The following is a 16,541-nucleotide window of genomic DNA, read 5'->3' as shown; positions in this document are numbered from 1 at the left end:
AATGTTAATCTTAGAAGAAACTTGGAGATGGAAGGGACCACAGTACGTATTTCTTCTAAAATTGTTCTGCTCATCTATAATTATTCCAAATCAAAAGTGTGTAAACTGTAAAAGTACTATGATAAAAATAAAAAGCATAAGAATTTATGGAATAGGTTATTGAAAATGATATTATTACATAACATTATGGCAAATTATTTTTTAAAATAATTTTGAAATGTCTAAGACATTGACAAATGTTTATTTGTATCAGGAAAATACTAGAAGTATCTAATACTAATACTAAATTCCAGTAATGGAAGTGATATTTATATACTTATTTTATTTTGTACAATATGATTGATTACAGATATTATTATCATAAGCATTTGTGTGGCCAGTAGTGAGCCTGATTGTATGATGTTTCTCTCAACTGCATAGCAGTATTCTATTAATTCAATTTGACATAGCTTATTTTATATCTGTCTTTTTAAAAACCTTGAACTAGTAGGTTCATTATTGATACGACTCCTGTAGAAGTCTGAAGCGTTGGAAGTACTCTATGATTTTTTACTCGTGTGTTCTCTATTATCTTTCAACATGGCAAAACTTTGATTATTATAACTTTGTAAGTTAATGATGTATTTTCTACTTCATAATCACACACACACACACCAAAAAAACCACACATGCTCAGCAACGATACATACATGTGCAAAAGCAAAAATGAATGCATATTCAAACACAAAAAGAATACATACCTTTTGCATATTTTAATTATTGAACTGAAATTATTGTGTTTATAGTAATTGAGATTTTAGTCTAAAATAATGTTCTATATATATTTCTGTCTATTCCAATGTCAATAAACAAATACATTTCAATGCATGTTCTGGTAAAAGTTAACATAAATGCCATTCTTGAAAATTATATTATTTAAATGTACAATGGTATTTACTTATGAACTCTGTGTTGGTTTATTTCTCATGTGTGTTAGCAACATCCTTTTTGAATATCAGTCAGTTATTTATAAATTGAATAAGTAATAAACGTTACTATTAAAATTTTATTATATTATTGATTGTATTATTGTATTTTCATAAAACTCATATTAAAATATTTCTACTGGAAAGTATTCCTTTAAATATTTTTTGCATCAAATTTCACACTGGTGTTTATTTGCTAATACTCCTGAATGTTAGAGAACATTCAGCAATGTGAAACCGAAATCTGCCCAGGATGCTCAGGATTCATTCACAACAGCAGATTGCTAGAGGGTGGTCTGAGAGTGTACAAATACTTTAGAGACGTGGACTTCATCATCAAAGCCCTAGGGAGCCCCAGGGTTGAGCACACAGAGAGCAGTAGGAGCTGCAGAGCCCACTCTGTGGTAATCAGGGAAGGGAGGGGATGGGGGGGGGTGATGTCTGCAGGACCCTAGAAAGGGCTGAGGGGGGCAATGAGTCTGGATGAACATATTCTAAGAACTGTTGCCTGCCTATACTTGATTGGCTTCAGTGATCATGAAGGGAAGTGAACTGATTCACCAGACATAGATGAGGCAAAGTAAATGGACTTGTTGATTCCTTGAATGGAAATTGAGGAATATGAAAGTTTGGACAGAAGAAGCGAAGGTGGAGAAACAGACTGAGGGGTAGAACACCAGGAGCCACCAAAGTGGAGGACAGGAGCCCTTAAAGTGGTGTTTCATTTTCACAATCAGTAGATGAAAGAGAAAGAAACTCAACACCACGCATATGCTGAGTTATTGTTAGAAAACCTTTACAATAGTGTGGCTGACACAGCACAGAAACAAAAATCTGTTTGTGGAAATAGTTTGAAGTAGCATATACAATTTCTTCATTTTAAAGTTGTGCTGAGATATTATAGTATTATTATAACAATATTAAGAATTAAATGTTTAATTGAACTTCGGTTCTAAGTTAAGGTTTTGTAGGTGAGAGAAACCATAGATTCTAAAGAAGAAATAAATAAAGATCCTGGAAGATTTTTGCTTCACCAGGTCAGGAATCACAAGGCCGAAATAAAGAAACCCACCCTCCCCAGCGACCTGATGAGGAGCTGCCTCCTAACAAAATCCTGGTGTCCTGAACGCCCTCTGTTGTTCTGATCGCCTCCTGGTGGTTCTGAGCTCCCCCTCGTGTCCTGAGCGCCCCCTGGTGGATCTAAGCACCCCGTGGTTGTTCCTGAGCACCCCGTGGTGTCGTGAACATCCCCTGGTGTCCTGAGCACCACCTGATAGTTCTGAATGTCCCCTGACGGTTCTTAGCGCCCTCTCGTCATTCCTCAGCGACTCGTGGTTATTCCTGAGCACCTCCCAGTGGTTCCTGAGCTCCCCCTGCTGGTTCTGAGCATCTCCTGGCGGTTCCTGAGCAACCCCTGGTGTTCTGAGTGCCTCCTGGTTGTTCTGAGAGTCCCCTGCTGGTTCCTGAGCAATCCTGTGTTTCTCCATCGCCCCCTGGCGGTTCTGAGCGTGTCTACCTGGCAGTCCCCTCCTGTCTCCCTGCAGGGAGGTTTGTGTCTGGACTCACCACGCTGATGTTCCCTAACTGTGTCTCTCAGAGTAGCATATGACCTTGTTCTCGGCTCTCAGGTTGGTCATTTCGAGGGAGACTGTGCTGATAAGGGTGTCCCTGAAGATTATGATTTTTCTTTGTATTGATGGAGGGTACCACTAAAAAATTGCACTTGAAAGACTCACTGTCGCCCCCCACACCAACCCCTGTCCTGAAGCCTGCTGGACTGAGTTCATGATAGAGTCAATGAAGGTAAATTCAGAGGCTTTGTAAAAAAGTATCTGAGAATTATTGGGCTGTACCATTTATCTTCCAGATTCCACCAGTGAACTTCATGTAGGACTCTTACAAACACAGAGCGAACAAGCTGAGAAGCAGCCACAGCTGGACTTGATCCACAGAGACCCTGTCTCTGAGAATGATAAAAGAGAAGCCCAGATTAGCACAGAACCTATGTTGTGGACACTGAGGAAGGGCACAGACATCAGTTGACATTCGCTTTATGGACAGGGAATGAACTGTCCATAGGCCATTATATGAGCATGGGAAGGGCACATTTACACCTCTTTCTCCTCTTTCTCCCTGGACAAGTGTGCACTGCTCAGCAGGGATCATCCTTCTGTCTCTAGAATTCAGGGAGGGCAGGGTCAAAGAATCACTGGAACTAGATGCTCTGGCATAATCTTCCTGTCACTCTCTTTTTTTTCTCTAAGGTGAACCCTGTTTAGATATTTTCATGGTATCAACATTCATCAACAAATAAGTCAAGGAAGTACACAAAAAGAAAGTATTAGGAAGTGTTAGTTAGTACACGAACGGGAACCTGTTTGCATGTCTACTGCTATAGAGTCAGTTCTGGGGTGAAATTCCTTAGGAGAGAGCAATGCCCATAGTAGATGAGAATGTTATTTTTAGCATTTGAAGAAATATAATTTTCCACTCTGTCCCTAAGCAGCTACTAATCTTTTTTGTTACTTTAGATTCATTTTCATTTTTTATGGTTTGTAGAAATAGAATCATACTTTATGCACTTTTATGTTGGCTTATTTTAGTTAGCATAAAGTTTTGTGAATACAACAATGTTGTTTTGTGTATCAAAGTTGCATTACTCAGGGTTCTCCAGAGAAACAGAACTAATATAACATATGTACATAGGAAAAATAGCTTATTAGAATTTTCTCACAAAAATTGCAAGAAGAAAGTTCCATATAGGCTTTCTAAAAGCTTGGGAAGAGAGAAACTGGTAGTGGCTCAGTGTAAGTTCAAAAGTCTCAAAACCAGAAAAACCAACAGCGCAGCCTTCAGTCTCTAACCAAGGGCCCAAGAGCCCTCAGCAAGCCCCTGCTTCAAGCCGCAGAATCCAACCGCCAAACAGCCTGAAGTCTTATGTCCAAGGGCAGGAGGAGACCAAAAGGCAGCCAGTAAGGTAAGCAAAACAAAAACAGAAGGCAAAGGAACCAATGTTATCTCATCTTCTTCCGCCGGCTTTATTCTAGCTGTGCTGGTACCTGATTGGATGGTGCCGAGTCACATCGAGGGAGGGTTTTCTCTTCCAGTCCATTGACTCAAATGTCAGCCTCCTCTGGCAAAACCCCCAGAGACACACCAAAAAACAATACTTTCCCAACCTTCTAGGCATCCTTTAATCCAGTCAAGTTGACACCTAGTATTAACCATCACAAGCCCACCTCTTGTCAACTTAGTACCCCTGCATATCTAGCTGCAATCATGCTTGATCTCCAAATAAAGACAATAATAAGGTCGTAGTTATGCCTAACGTAATACAGCTATCCTTCATACAGCTGAAAGTCACTAATCCTTAACCTAAATGCCACTACATACGGTTAACAACATTTAAATGCTGATATGAAGTCAATACATCTTATGATACAGGATAAAAAGAAAACAAATTCAAATGAATATATTTTTGTTTGTTTGCTTGTTTGTTTTTGAGATGGACACTCAGTCTGTCGCCCAGGCTAGAGTGCAGTGGCGCAATCTTGGCTCACTGTCAACCTCCACCTCCAGGGTTCAGGGTTCAAGATATTCTCTTGTCTCAGCTTCCCAAGAAGCTGGGATTACAGGCGCCTGCCACCACACCAGGCTAATCTTTGTATTTGTCTTCCACCTCCCGGGTTCAAGCTGGTCTCGACCTCCAGACCTCAGGTGATCCACCCACCTTGGCCTCCCAATGTGCTGGGATTACAGGTGTAAGCCACTGAGTCTGGCACAATGAAGATATTTTCTTAGTACAGTTATATACATGTAGAAATATATTCTTAAGATAAGGAGGAAATACTCATTACAATTATAGTCCTAACTTCTGGTCGCATGGTCGTTCCTGGTATGGATAACTACCTTCTTCTACTACTCATTCTGTTTGTTTGTTTGTTTGTGTTTGTTTGTTTGGGCTTCAGCAAGTATCTTGGCTGGTCAGGGTTTGTTAACCAGATTGAGTGACCCAAGCTTTTATTCCTGAAGATTCTGGGCCATTTGCATTCCTGCCTGAATTAGGTTGTTGTGGTTTCCCTTTGACTTTAATCCCATGGCAAAGTAATACAAAGAGATGCCCTAAGAAATCTCCTGTAATCCAGACATACCCTTTCTGACTTCCATTGTGGAGTAAGTCGTCTGATTTCAACTTGAGAGTCCAGGTCAATCACCCTAGCCATTGAAGTTAGATAGCTTTTTTTTTCCCCCAATTTATGTAAATGCATGTCTTTGAAATTTTGAATGGGATTACATTGAATCTGTAAATGCTTAGGTTAGGGTGGACATGTTAACAATATAAGTTCCACCAACACAAGAACGCAAGATAGCCTTCCATTTATTTCTGTTTTATTCCATTTTAATCAATATATTATAATTTTCAACGTGCAGATATTTTGTATCCTTGTTAATTTCAGTAAAATTTATTTTATGAATTTTAAGCTGTTGTATTTAGAATTATTTTCTTGATTTTAATTTTGAATAATCATTTCTTAGTGTATACAGAAGATACTTATATTTGTAGGTTGATTTTTGTTTAATTTCAAGAGCTTTTGGGGTAAATATTTTTGGAGGAATTATATAGCATTAAATTGTGAGATTTTAGTACACTCACCACCTGAATAGTGTACACTCTACCTAAAGTGTATTTATTTTCTCTCTAGTCTCCCTCCTATTCTTTCCCTTCTGAGTCTCTAAAGTCCCTTATATCACTCTGCATGCCTTTGCAAGTTCATAGCCCAGCTCCCACTTATAAGTGAGAAAACACAGTTTTTACTTTTCTACTCCCGTGTAATTTTACTTATAATAATTGCCTCCAGCTTCATCCAAGTTGCTGCAAAAGACATTATGTCATTCCCTTTAATGGTTTAGTAGTATTCCATAACGGATATATGTCACATTTTCTTTTTCTTTTCTTTCTTTTTCTTTTTTTTTTTTTTGAGACAGAGTCTTGCTCTGTTCCCCAGGCTGGAGTGCAGTATCATGAACTCGGTTCACTGCAGCCTCCACCTCCTGGGTTCAAGTGATTCTCCTGCCTCAGCCTCCTGCATAGCTGGGACTCCAGGTGCATGCCAACAGGACTGGCTAATTTTTTTTCTATTTTTACTAGAGACAGGGTTTCACCATGTTGGCCAGGATGGTTTCGATCTCCTGACATCGTGATCCGCCCTCCTTGGCCTCCCAAAGTGCTGGGATTACAGGTGATGTCATATTTTCTTTAGGAACTCATTAGTCAATGGGCACTTAAATTTATTTCACATCTTTTCAGTTTTGAATTCTACTGCTATAAACATACATATACATGTCTTTTTCATATAATGACTTTATTTCCTTTGGGTAGATATCCAGTAGTGAGATTGCTGGATAAAACAGTAGATCTGGTCGGGCACAGGCACTTTGGGAGGCCGAGGCGGGAGGGTCAGCTGAGGTCAGGAGTTCAAGACCAGCCTGGCCAACATAGTGAAACCCCATCTCTACAAAAATTCAAAAAAAAATTAGCCTAGCATGATGGTGGGTGCCTGTAATCCCAGCTACTCCGGAGGCTGAGGCGGGAGAATCGCTTGAATATGGGAGGTGGAGGTTGCAGTGAGACAAGATTGTGCCACTGCCCTCCAGCCTGGGTGACTGAGTGAGACTCCATCTCAAAAAAGAAAAAAAAATAGTAGATCTACTTTTTGGCTTTTCAAGAAATCTCAATAGTGTATTCCATAGTGGTTATAACAAATTACATTTTCACCAGTAGTGTATAAGCATTCCCTTTTGTTTTTTGACTTTTTATGATAGCTATTCTTGCAGGATTAGGTGTTACTTGATTGTGGTTTTAGTTTGTATTTTCCTGATAATTAGTGATGTTACACAGTTTTTCGTATGCTTGTTGGCCATTTGTATATCTTCTTCTGAGACCTATCTATTTATGTCCCTTGTCCACTTTTAAATGGGATTATTTGTTTCTTTCTTAGTGACCTGTTTTAATATTTTGTAGATTCTGGATACTAATCTTTTTTCAGATGTGAAGGTTGTACATAATTTCTCCCATTGTGTGAGTCGTCTTTTTACTCTGTTGACTATTATTTCTGCTGTGCAGAAACACTTTTGTTTGACTAGGTTCCATACATTTATTTTTGTTTTTGTTGCATTTGCTTTTGGGGTTTTAGTTATAAATTCTTTGCCTACCCTGACGTCTAAAAGTGTTTTTCCAATATTGTTTTCTAGAATTTTTGAATTTATTGTCTTATATTTAAGTATCTGATTCATCTTGAGTTGATCTTTTTTATGGTGACAGATAGAAATCCAGTTTTATTCTTTTACATGTGGCTTGCTAGGTTTCCTTGTGCCATTTATTAAATTTGATGTCTGTTTTCCAATTTATATTTTGGTACATTTTGCAAAACATCAGTTGGCTTTACATATGTGGCTTTATTTCTGGGTTCTCTATTTTGTTGCAATGGTCTATGAGCCTACATTATATCAGTACCATGTTGTTTTGGTAACTACAGCCTTGTGGTATAATTTGAAGTTCAGTAATGTATGGCTCCAACTTTTATTATCTTACTAGTATTTATTTGGCTATTTGGGCTTTTTTTGGTTTCATATAAATTTTAGCTTTATTATTTTTTAATTCTGTAGAAAATAATGTGGGTATTTTCATAAGAATTGCATTGATTCTGTAGATTGCTTTGGGCAGTATGGTCATTTTCACAACACTGATTCTTCCAATCCATGATCAGGGGATACATTTCCATTTGTTTGTGTCATCTATGATTTCTTTCAGCAATGTTTTGTAGTTCTCCTTGTAGAGATCTTTTACCCTTTCTGTTAAGTATATTGGTAAATATACTATCTTTTTTGCAGCTTCTGTAAAAGGGATGGAGTTCTTGATTTAATTCTCAGCTTTGTTGTTGTTGATGTACAGTGGTGCTACTAACTTGTGTACATTTATTTTGTAACATTTACTAAACCTAATAGTATTTTGGAGGCGTCTAGGATTTTCTAGGTATATAATCACTTGATCTGTAAACAGTGATAGTTTGACGTTCTCTTTTTAAATTTGGATACCCTTATTTTTTTTTCTCCTGACTAACTGCTCTGGCTAGAACTTCCAGAACTATGTTGAATAGAATTGGTGAACATTGGCATTCTTGTATTGTTTGTGTTCTCAGGGGGAAATGCTTTTAACTTTTTCGCATTCAGCATGATGTTGGCTATGGGTTTTTCATATGTAAATTGTATTAGTTTGAGGCAGGTTTCTTCCATGTTTCATTTATTTACAGTTTTTATCATTAAAAAATTTTGAATTTTGTTGCTTTTTCTGCATCTATTGAGACAATCAAAAGGTTTTTGTTTGTAATGCTGTTTATGTGATGTATTACATTTATTAACTTGTGTATGTTCAAATAATCCCTGCAATTCTGAGATGAAACCTGCTCGATCATGAGGAATTATCTTTTTGATGTGCTGTTGAACTCAGTTAGCTATTACTTTTTGTGTATTTTTGCATCTATATTTATCAGGGAAATTCATCTGTAGAGTGTGTGTGTGTGTGTGTGTGTGTGTGTTTCCCTGGTTTTGGTATCTTGGTTATACTAGCTTCATAGAATAATTTAGGGAGGATTATTTTTTATCTAAATTTAAAAAAATAGTTGCAGCAAAATTGGTAGCAACTGTTCTTTAAATTTTTGATAGAATTCAGCTGTGAATTCACCCGGCCCTATTTCATTGTTGTTATTGTTGGCAATTCTTGAATTACTGATTCAATCTCACTGTTTGTTATGTGTCTATTCAAAGTAACTGTTTCTTTTTTATTTAATCTAGGAGAGTTGTAGGTTTCTAGAAATAAGTCTTCTACATTGTGCACATGAAGGTGTACTTGGTAGTCTCAAATTATTTTTTATATCAGTGGTGTAGATTGTAATGTCTCCGTTTATTTCTAATTGAGTTTATTTGGATCTTTGCTCTTCTTAACTTGGTTAATCTAGATAATGACCCATGAATTTGTTTATTTTTTCAAATAACCAGCTTTTTGTTTCATTGATTTTTTTCTTTTTTTTTTTTTTTTTTTTTTTGGTTTGAATTTCATTTAGTTCTGCTCTGATCTTTGTTATTTCTTTTCTTCTTCTGGGTCTTGGTTTAGTTCTTATTTCTCCAGTTTCTTGAGGTGTGACATTAGGTTGTCAATATGTGCTATTTCAGACTTTTTGATGTAGGCAGTTGGCACTATAAACTTCCCTCTTGTCACTGCTTTCGCCTTATTTTTGAGGTTTCAATAACTTGTCTCATTGTTATCATTTAATTAAGATAAATTTTAAATTTTCATCATGATATCATTGTAAACCCAGATAGTATTCAGAAGCAGATGACTTTTTTTTTTTTTTTTGAGACAGAGTCTCACTCTGCACCCAGGCTGGAGTGCAGTGGCGCGATCTCGGCTCACTGCAAGCTCCGCCTCCTGGGTTCATGCCATTCTCCTGCCTCAGCCTCCAGAGTAGCAGGGACTACAGGTGCCCACCACCATGTCCGGCTAATATTTTTATATTTTTAGTAGAGACCCAGAAGCAGATTTCTTAATTTCTATGTATTTGTTCATATTCGACAGTTCTTTAGCGAGTCGATTTTTAGTTTTATTCTGCTGTGGTCTAAGAAGATACTTGATATGATTTCATTGTTTTAAAATTTTATTGAGACTTCTTTTGTGGCCTAGTATATGCTGTACCTTAGAGAATGTTGCATGTGCTGATTAGAAGAATGTATGTTCTGCAGATCTTGGATAGAATGTTCTGTAAATATCTGCTGCATCCATTTGTTCCAGTGAGTCATTTAAGTGCATTGTTTATCAGTTGACTTTCTGTCTCAAAGATCTGTTTAGTGCTGTCGTTATTGTATTAAAGTCTCCCACTATGATTGTTTTGCTAACTCTCTCAGTTTTTTAGGTCTAGCAGTACTTGTTTTATGAATCTAGTTCCTCCAGTGTTTGCTGCATATAAATGTATAATTGTAATTTTTTGTTGAATTTATCCTTTTATCATTGTATAGTGATCATCTATGTCTTTTTAAATTGTTTTTGCTTTGAATTCCATTTTGTCTGATATCAGAATAGCCAGTCCTGCTCCCTCTTGGTTTCTATTTTTGTGAAATTCCTTTTTCCATGCTTTTGTCTTGAGTTTACATAAATCTTTGTGTGTTAGGTGAGTCTCTTAAAGACATCAGATTTTACATTGTGATTTTTTATCTATCATGCCATTGCTTTGTTTTACCATTTACATTCAACGTGAATATTTAGATATGAGTTACTCTTCTCTTTGTCATGTTGTTACCTAGTTTTGTTTATTCTTTGATATTGTATTATTGTTTTATAGACCTTGTGAGTTTTTAATTTTTAAAAGGTTCCATTTTTGTCCATATTGGCCTTTTGTTTCAAGTTTTAGAACTTCTTTTAGCATTTCTTGTAGTGCTGGTTTGGTAGTGATGAATTCCCTCAGCATTTGTTTTTCTGAAAATGACTTTATTTTTTGTTTATGAAACAATTTGTCGGGATAAAAAAATTCTTGGTTGAAAGTGGTTTTGTTTAAGGAGTTTATAGATGGAACCTTAATCTGTCTGTCTTGTGAAGTTTCTGCTTAGAAGTCTTCCATTAATCTGATGGGTTTCTTTTGTTTTGTTTTGTTTTGTTTTACTGCTCTTAGAATTATTTCCTTCATGTAGACTTTAGGTAGCCTGATGACTGTATATGCTTGGTGCAGGTATTTTTGCAATGAATTTCCCGGGAGTTCCTTGAACTTTTTGGATTTGGATATCTAGGTCTTTAGTCAGGCCAGAGAAGTAGTTTTCAATTATTCCTTTAAAGAAGTTTTCCAAACTTATTATTTTTTTCTTCTTCGGGAACACCAATTATTCTTAAGTTTATTCATTTTACATAATCCCATATTTCCTGGACACTTTGTTCACTTCTTTTGACTCTTTTTAAATTTATTTTTGTCTGATTGGGTTATTTCAAAAATAGTCTAGTCTTCCTACTTTTGGATTCTTTTTTTCTTCTACTGTTTCCTTTTTTCCCCTGAATATTTTACTTCTACTTTTATTTTGTACTGTTTCTAGTCTATTGTTGTTTCTTCTACTTTTTGCTAGTCTATTTTCCAAATGTTCCATGGCAGTTTGTAATTCCCTTTCCAATTCCCTGCATTTTTTTTAATTTTCAAAAGTTCTGATTGGTTTCTCTTTAGGATAGATATCTCTCTATAAAAATGTGTATTTATATTCTGAACTATTTTATAAATTTATGATGATTTTCACCTTTTTTCTGTTATCTTCTTGAGTAGCTTATTAATCAACATTCAGATTTTCTTTTCTAGTATTTTAAAGACTACATTTTGGTTAAGGGTTATTGCTGGAGAGGTAGTGTGATCTTTTTGCACTGTCATAGCACCCTGTTTGCTCATATTTCCTGAGTTATTTTTCTCATTTTCTCTCATTTTGGTAGGTGTTCTAATTGTTATTGAATTTATGTTTGATTTGACTGTTTCTTGTGTTTGTTTTTAAATGTATTTTTTCCTGTAAGAATTAGACTTTAATGCTTATATTTAATTAGAATCTGATTTGGTTTCCAGTGCTCAGAGGGGTGAAGACTCTGTCAGAATTCCATGGTTATACAGAGTCTTTGCATGATGGCTTTCCTGTGTGTTGGTTGTAGTAGAAATCTGCTTAGTGTGTGAGCAAGTTCACTATCTTCTATGGGGTTAGAATGGGAAAGGTCTCTTAATCCATGTCTCATTCCTCTGTGGCATGCACATATTTATTTTATTTTCCCCCAAGTGATTTATTTACTTGTTTGGTGGTTCAGGCTTCAGATCAGTGGGGGACTTGTCCCTGGGTAGAAACCAGTTGTGGCTAAAGCATGTGGGAAAATTAAGTCCCAGCCTTTACAGAGTTGGCTGGAAGAGTTTTTAGTGAGTCACACTGAGGTCTTATCGGGGGAAGATTTGGAGCCACCTCAGCTCTCTTGTCAGGTCAGTAGGAAATTTGTCCACCTCTCAGACACACTGCTGTCCCAGTATTCCAGCGATTCAGATAAGACAGGCATGTTTTTTCATCTGTACAAATGTTGATGTGCCAAACAGAGAGGAATTGTGACTCTGTGTCTCGTGCAAGCCTGAACCTAGAAAGTGCTCTTTCTGGGGAATGCAGTCACCATGATGTGTTCCAGAAAGGCTGTCTATAGTTGCGCCCATGCTGAGGTCTTGTGGGAGAGGCCCCAAGTGTGCCTACAGTGGTGTACAAGGGGGAAAGACTTCCTCCTCTTCAAGATTCTTCATAAGCAATAGGACTGTCTGACTGTTGAGACAGAACTGAAGACTTTCCCAGCTGAGCCCAGCGCTGCAACTGTACTTCTGCTAGAAGAAGTTTCCCACCAGTGGAGGGATCTGGTGTTCAAGGCCTGCCATCCAGATTCTCTTGTCCCATGGGGTGTTCCCTCGATGTGGTGCACTCCCTTCCCCTAAGAGGAGGAGAACCTGGGATCCATAGTACTGTGAGTGTTGTTTCTCCTCTAAGTCTAGCTGCCCAGCAAAGTTGACACAATTCAGGCTGGTGTTGGCAAATGTCTGTAAGTGATCCGGTGATGTGAACTGTCCTCACATTTTTCACCAGTGAGCAGCAGAACCAGGTCTGATGGGAGTGGCAGGCAGGACAGTGATGGAGACTCTATGAAATTCCTTGGATATTGATGGCCTTCTTGTGCTGGCTTTCTTGAATGCTGGTTATGGTAGTAATGCAGTGGTCACATGGAGAGACTCATGACCTCCTGGTCATCCAGAGTGGTGCAGGTCATGGTGATAACTGAGATCGCACAGTCATTTTCTCCTTCCGGGATGCACTGTTAGTCTACCAGGAGATACTATAATGGACGGTTGGTTGGCCTCCAGCTAAGAGGTGGTGCTTGCAAAAGAGCACCAGCTGCATTATTAGCGGTGGGATTTTTGCATGCCTTATGTTGCCCAGGAACGGGGGCTACTATGGATTCTCAGGTAGTGGGTGTGGCTATGTAGCTTCCAAAAGATGCCGTCCTTTGCGTTAAGCTGCCAGGGCAGGTGGCTGCACAAAGCAAGGTGAGGGCTGGGCCAGGTGGGTTTCTGCTCTGAGTCTCTGTGTGCAGGACAAGCAGCAGCTGCTGTGGGTGTGGGGACAGGGATGATTCTCAGGCCACTGGGATGATGTTCCAGAGGAGAGCACACCTGCATCTGCTGCATAGAAGTTTGGGCAGGGGGTGGGGAATGGCAGGTGGTGGTAGCCCCCACAGTTTCCACATCCTTGATGAGGCGGAGCCACTCCCATGTTGTTCCACTGGCAGCAGTGAGATGAGTTCCAGTCAGCCTGTGATCAATACCTGGAAATGCCAGGAGTCATAACTGTCCCCGTGGAGAATGCAGCCATGAGTTTCATGCCATGCCCCTTCCTGTCTGCTGCAAAGTCGGGCACCAGCTCCTGCACCCATGGCTCCTGACCTTGCAGCCCACTTTTAACACTTCCCTGCCCAGGCCCTGGCCAAGGTAGTTCATCCCTACCCTAGGTTATATTACACACCCCTGTTGAGAGCTACTTTCAACCTGCGACCACTGCCTGAAATTTTTGGCTATTCTCCCTCAAATGCTGGGTATTCCCAGCCCTTCACCTGACTCACAGCATACGCTGCAGCTTCCTGCTTTTTCAGAAAGTTTGTAGATTATTTCAGTGTTTCTGTTCAGTTCCTGCATTGCTTCTTGGAAATAAGTCCACAGTGTTCATCTCTCCACATTAGTTTGTCCTTCCAGGTGGAAGAGGGATGCTCGCAATGCCTCTAACCTGCCATCTTGAAATATGAGTTTGATTTTGGATTCTGCAACTTTATTGAATTTCTTCATTAGTTTCAATCTTTTTTGGTGGAGTCTTTAAGGCTTTTATAAATAAGAGCATATAATATGTAAAAATATATTTTAAACGTATTCATTACTATGTGGATGACTTCTATTTTTTTCTTCTTGCCTATTTTGTCTAGATCGCCCAGTGCTGTGTTTAATAATATTGGTGATAGGGAGCGGCTTGTCTAGTTTCTAGTCTTAGAGGAAAATAAAATTTTCATCACTGAGTATAATGTTAGATGTGGGCTTGTGATATGTGTTCTCTATGATGTTGAGGTATATATCTGTTATGCATAAGTTGTTCAGATTTTTAAAAATGAGAGTGTAGTGGATTTCGACAGAGGCTTTTTCTGCATCTGTTGACATGGACATATGGTACATATGGTTTTAGTCCTTCAATATTTTTATTTGATATATCACATTTATTTCTGCAGGTTGAAACTTCATTGCATCCTAGAGATAAACCGTACCTGACCATGGTGAATTCTATTGTTAATGTGCTGTTGAATTTTGCTTGTCATCACCCTTGAGAGTTTTTGAAACTATGATAATCAGGGATATTAGCCTGTAGTTTTATTTATTGTAGTGTCTTTTCCTTGCTTTGGAAATAGGGACTTCCAAAATAAGCTTGGATATATTTTTTCCTCTTTATTTTGTTGGAAATTTGAATAGAGATTCTAGGTTTTTTTTAATGTTTGATAAAATTCAGTAGTGAAGCCATGAAGTTCTTGACTTTGATTTGAGATGTTTGAAAAATCACTGACTCAATCTCTTTACTCATTGGTCTGTTCAGATTTTTTTTTTCGAGATGGAGTCTCACTCTATTGCCCAGTCTGGAGTGCAGTGACTTGATTTCAACTTACTGCGACCTCTGCCTCCCAGTTCAATCCATTCTCTGGCCTCAGGCTCCTGAGTATTCAGAACTACAGGCAAGCATCACTATGTCCAGCTAATTTTTGGTTTTTTTAGTGGAGATGAGGTTTCACCATGTTTGCCAGACTGATGTCAAACCCTTGATCTCAGGTGATCCACCAGCCATGGCCTCTCAAAGTGCTGGGATTACAGGAATGAACAACCATGCCCAGCCCAGATTTTTTATTTCTAAATGGTTCAGTTTTGATAGGTGGTATGTTTTTAAAAATTTACCTATTTATTTTAATTTATCCAATTTTTATGAAAGAAGTCTTTATTATACAAAAATACTTATGAATTGGCACAAAGATGAATTATTCAGTACATATTGAAAGGAAAACAACAACCAACCAAAGAGAATCTATGAATAGTTCAAAAAGGGATTAAATGATTTTGGAAAATGAAATAGAAAATAAAAGAGGGAGTGAGAGTGGATAGGTGGGAGGAAAGCAAGCAAGGATGAACTGTGTAAAACTTTCACTAATTAAAAGACTGTCATATTGAAGAGGTGCCTATTAGGCAGGCTTTTGATGTTAACCATGTAATATTCACCATGAACAACCTTGTAGAACACACAAGAACACCGTCAGAGAATCCACCTCCCACATTCAAGTCCCCCATCCAGTTGTGTTAGGGGCTGGGAACCCTCCCATGTTGTTCTCTGGCTCTGGCTCCTGGGGACACACACAGCCAGTGTTTCCTCCCCGGATGAATAGAGAGGTCCCTGGGGAGGGAGTCTCTGGCAGCTCATTCAGCACCTGCGTTGTGGAGGGTTTTAGATGGGCTCAGTGCTGGTTTCTCTCACTGTGTCTTTCGCACAGTAATACGTGGCAGTGTCCGAGGCCTTCAGGCTGCTCCACTGCAGGTAGGCGGTGCTGATGGACTTGTCGGCTGAGATGGTGACCTGGCCTTGGAAGGACGGGCTGTATCTGGTATCAGAATCACTAGGATCAATCGCCCCCATCCACTCCAGGCCTTTTCCGGGCATCTGGCGCACCCAGCTGATCCAGTAGCTGGTAAAGCTGTATCCAGAAGTCTTACAGGAGATCTTCAGAGACTCCCCGGGCCTTTTCACCTCTGCTCCAGACTGCACCAGCTGCACCTCGGCACAGACTCCTGTGGGGGAGATACAAAATTTGAATTGGGGCTCCTTTCTCACCATTCTTTTCTGTGACCTCAACCCCTGGGCAGAACTGACCTTGGAGAACAGCCAGTAGGAGGGTGAGGATGGCAGTTGACCCCATCGTGGTGGAGGACAGAAAAGGAAGCACTGAGATCCCAGCTGTGCGGTGAGGGAGACTCACTGTGAAGGGGAGCCCTGGGTTTAAGTGGGGAGGCCGCCAGTTGAATTTGCATAGTTATCACCCTGCCCTGAAGGGAAGAGTCTACAGGGTTTATAACCCAGAACCTCAAATGCAGAAAAAGACTGGCCTGAGCCTCCTGGGAGGGGCAGAATAAGGTCTCAGTAATTCCTTACACCCTGCTATTGTCCCTCACAATTTTCCATGTTTCTTCGAGACCCATCCCAGGGCCTTCCTTCTTCCACCCTTCTCTGTGACCCTGTGAAGGTGACAAATCTAGATGAAACTAGGTATGTTAAAAAATGAGAAATAGAGCCAGGAAAGGCGACGAAGAGAAAATTCAAATACATGTATATCTGATAACAGTAACTACCAAGAAAACTACTCTCTATTCCCTGGCAATTTCACATGAGTTGGACTATGGCCTGGGCACCAAG

The 16,541-nt window shown here is 39.0% G+C and overlaps 1 gene segment (V, D, J or C); it reads right to left on the bottom strand.

The window, feature by feature from the left end:
- LOC126958568 (immunoglobulin heavy constant gamma 1-like) overlaps positions 1–16,171 on the bottom strand; it is a 510,670-nt gene extending 494,499 nt beyond the window's left edge. Inside the window, 2 exon segments of the C gene segment in view lie at positions 15,609–15,919; positions 16,002–16,171. Coding sequence covers positions 15,609–15,919; positions 16,002–16,047 — 357 coding nt within the window.
- Between the last annotated feature and the right edge of the window lie 370 nt (positions 16,172–16,541).

This window comes from Macaca thibetana, chromosome 7 (assembly GCF_024542745.1).
Source record: "Macaca thibetana thibetana isolate TM-01 chromosome 7, ASM2454274v1, whole genome shotgun sequence".
In the NCBI taxonomy this organism is placed as follows: Eukaryota; Metazoa; Chordata; class Mammalia; order Primates; family Cercopithecidae; genus Macaca; species Macaca thibetana.
Note: the sequence above shows the minus strand (reverse complement) of the source record. Positions and strands in the feature narration are given on the sequence as shown.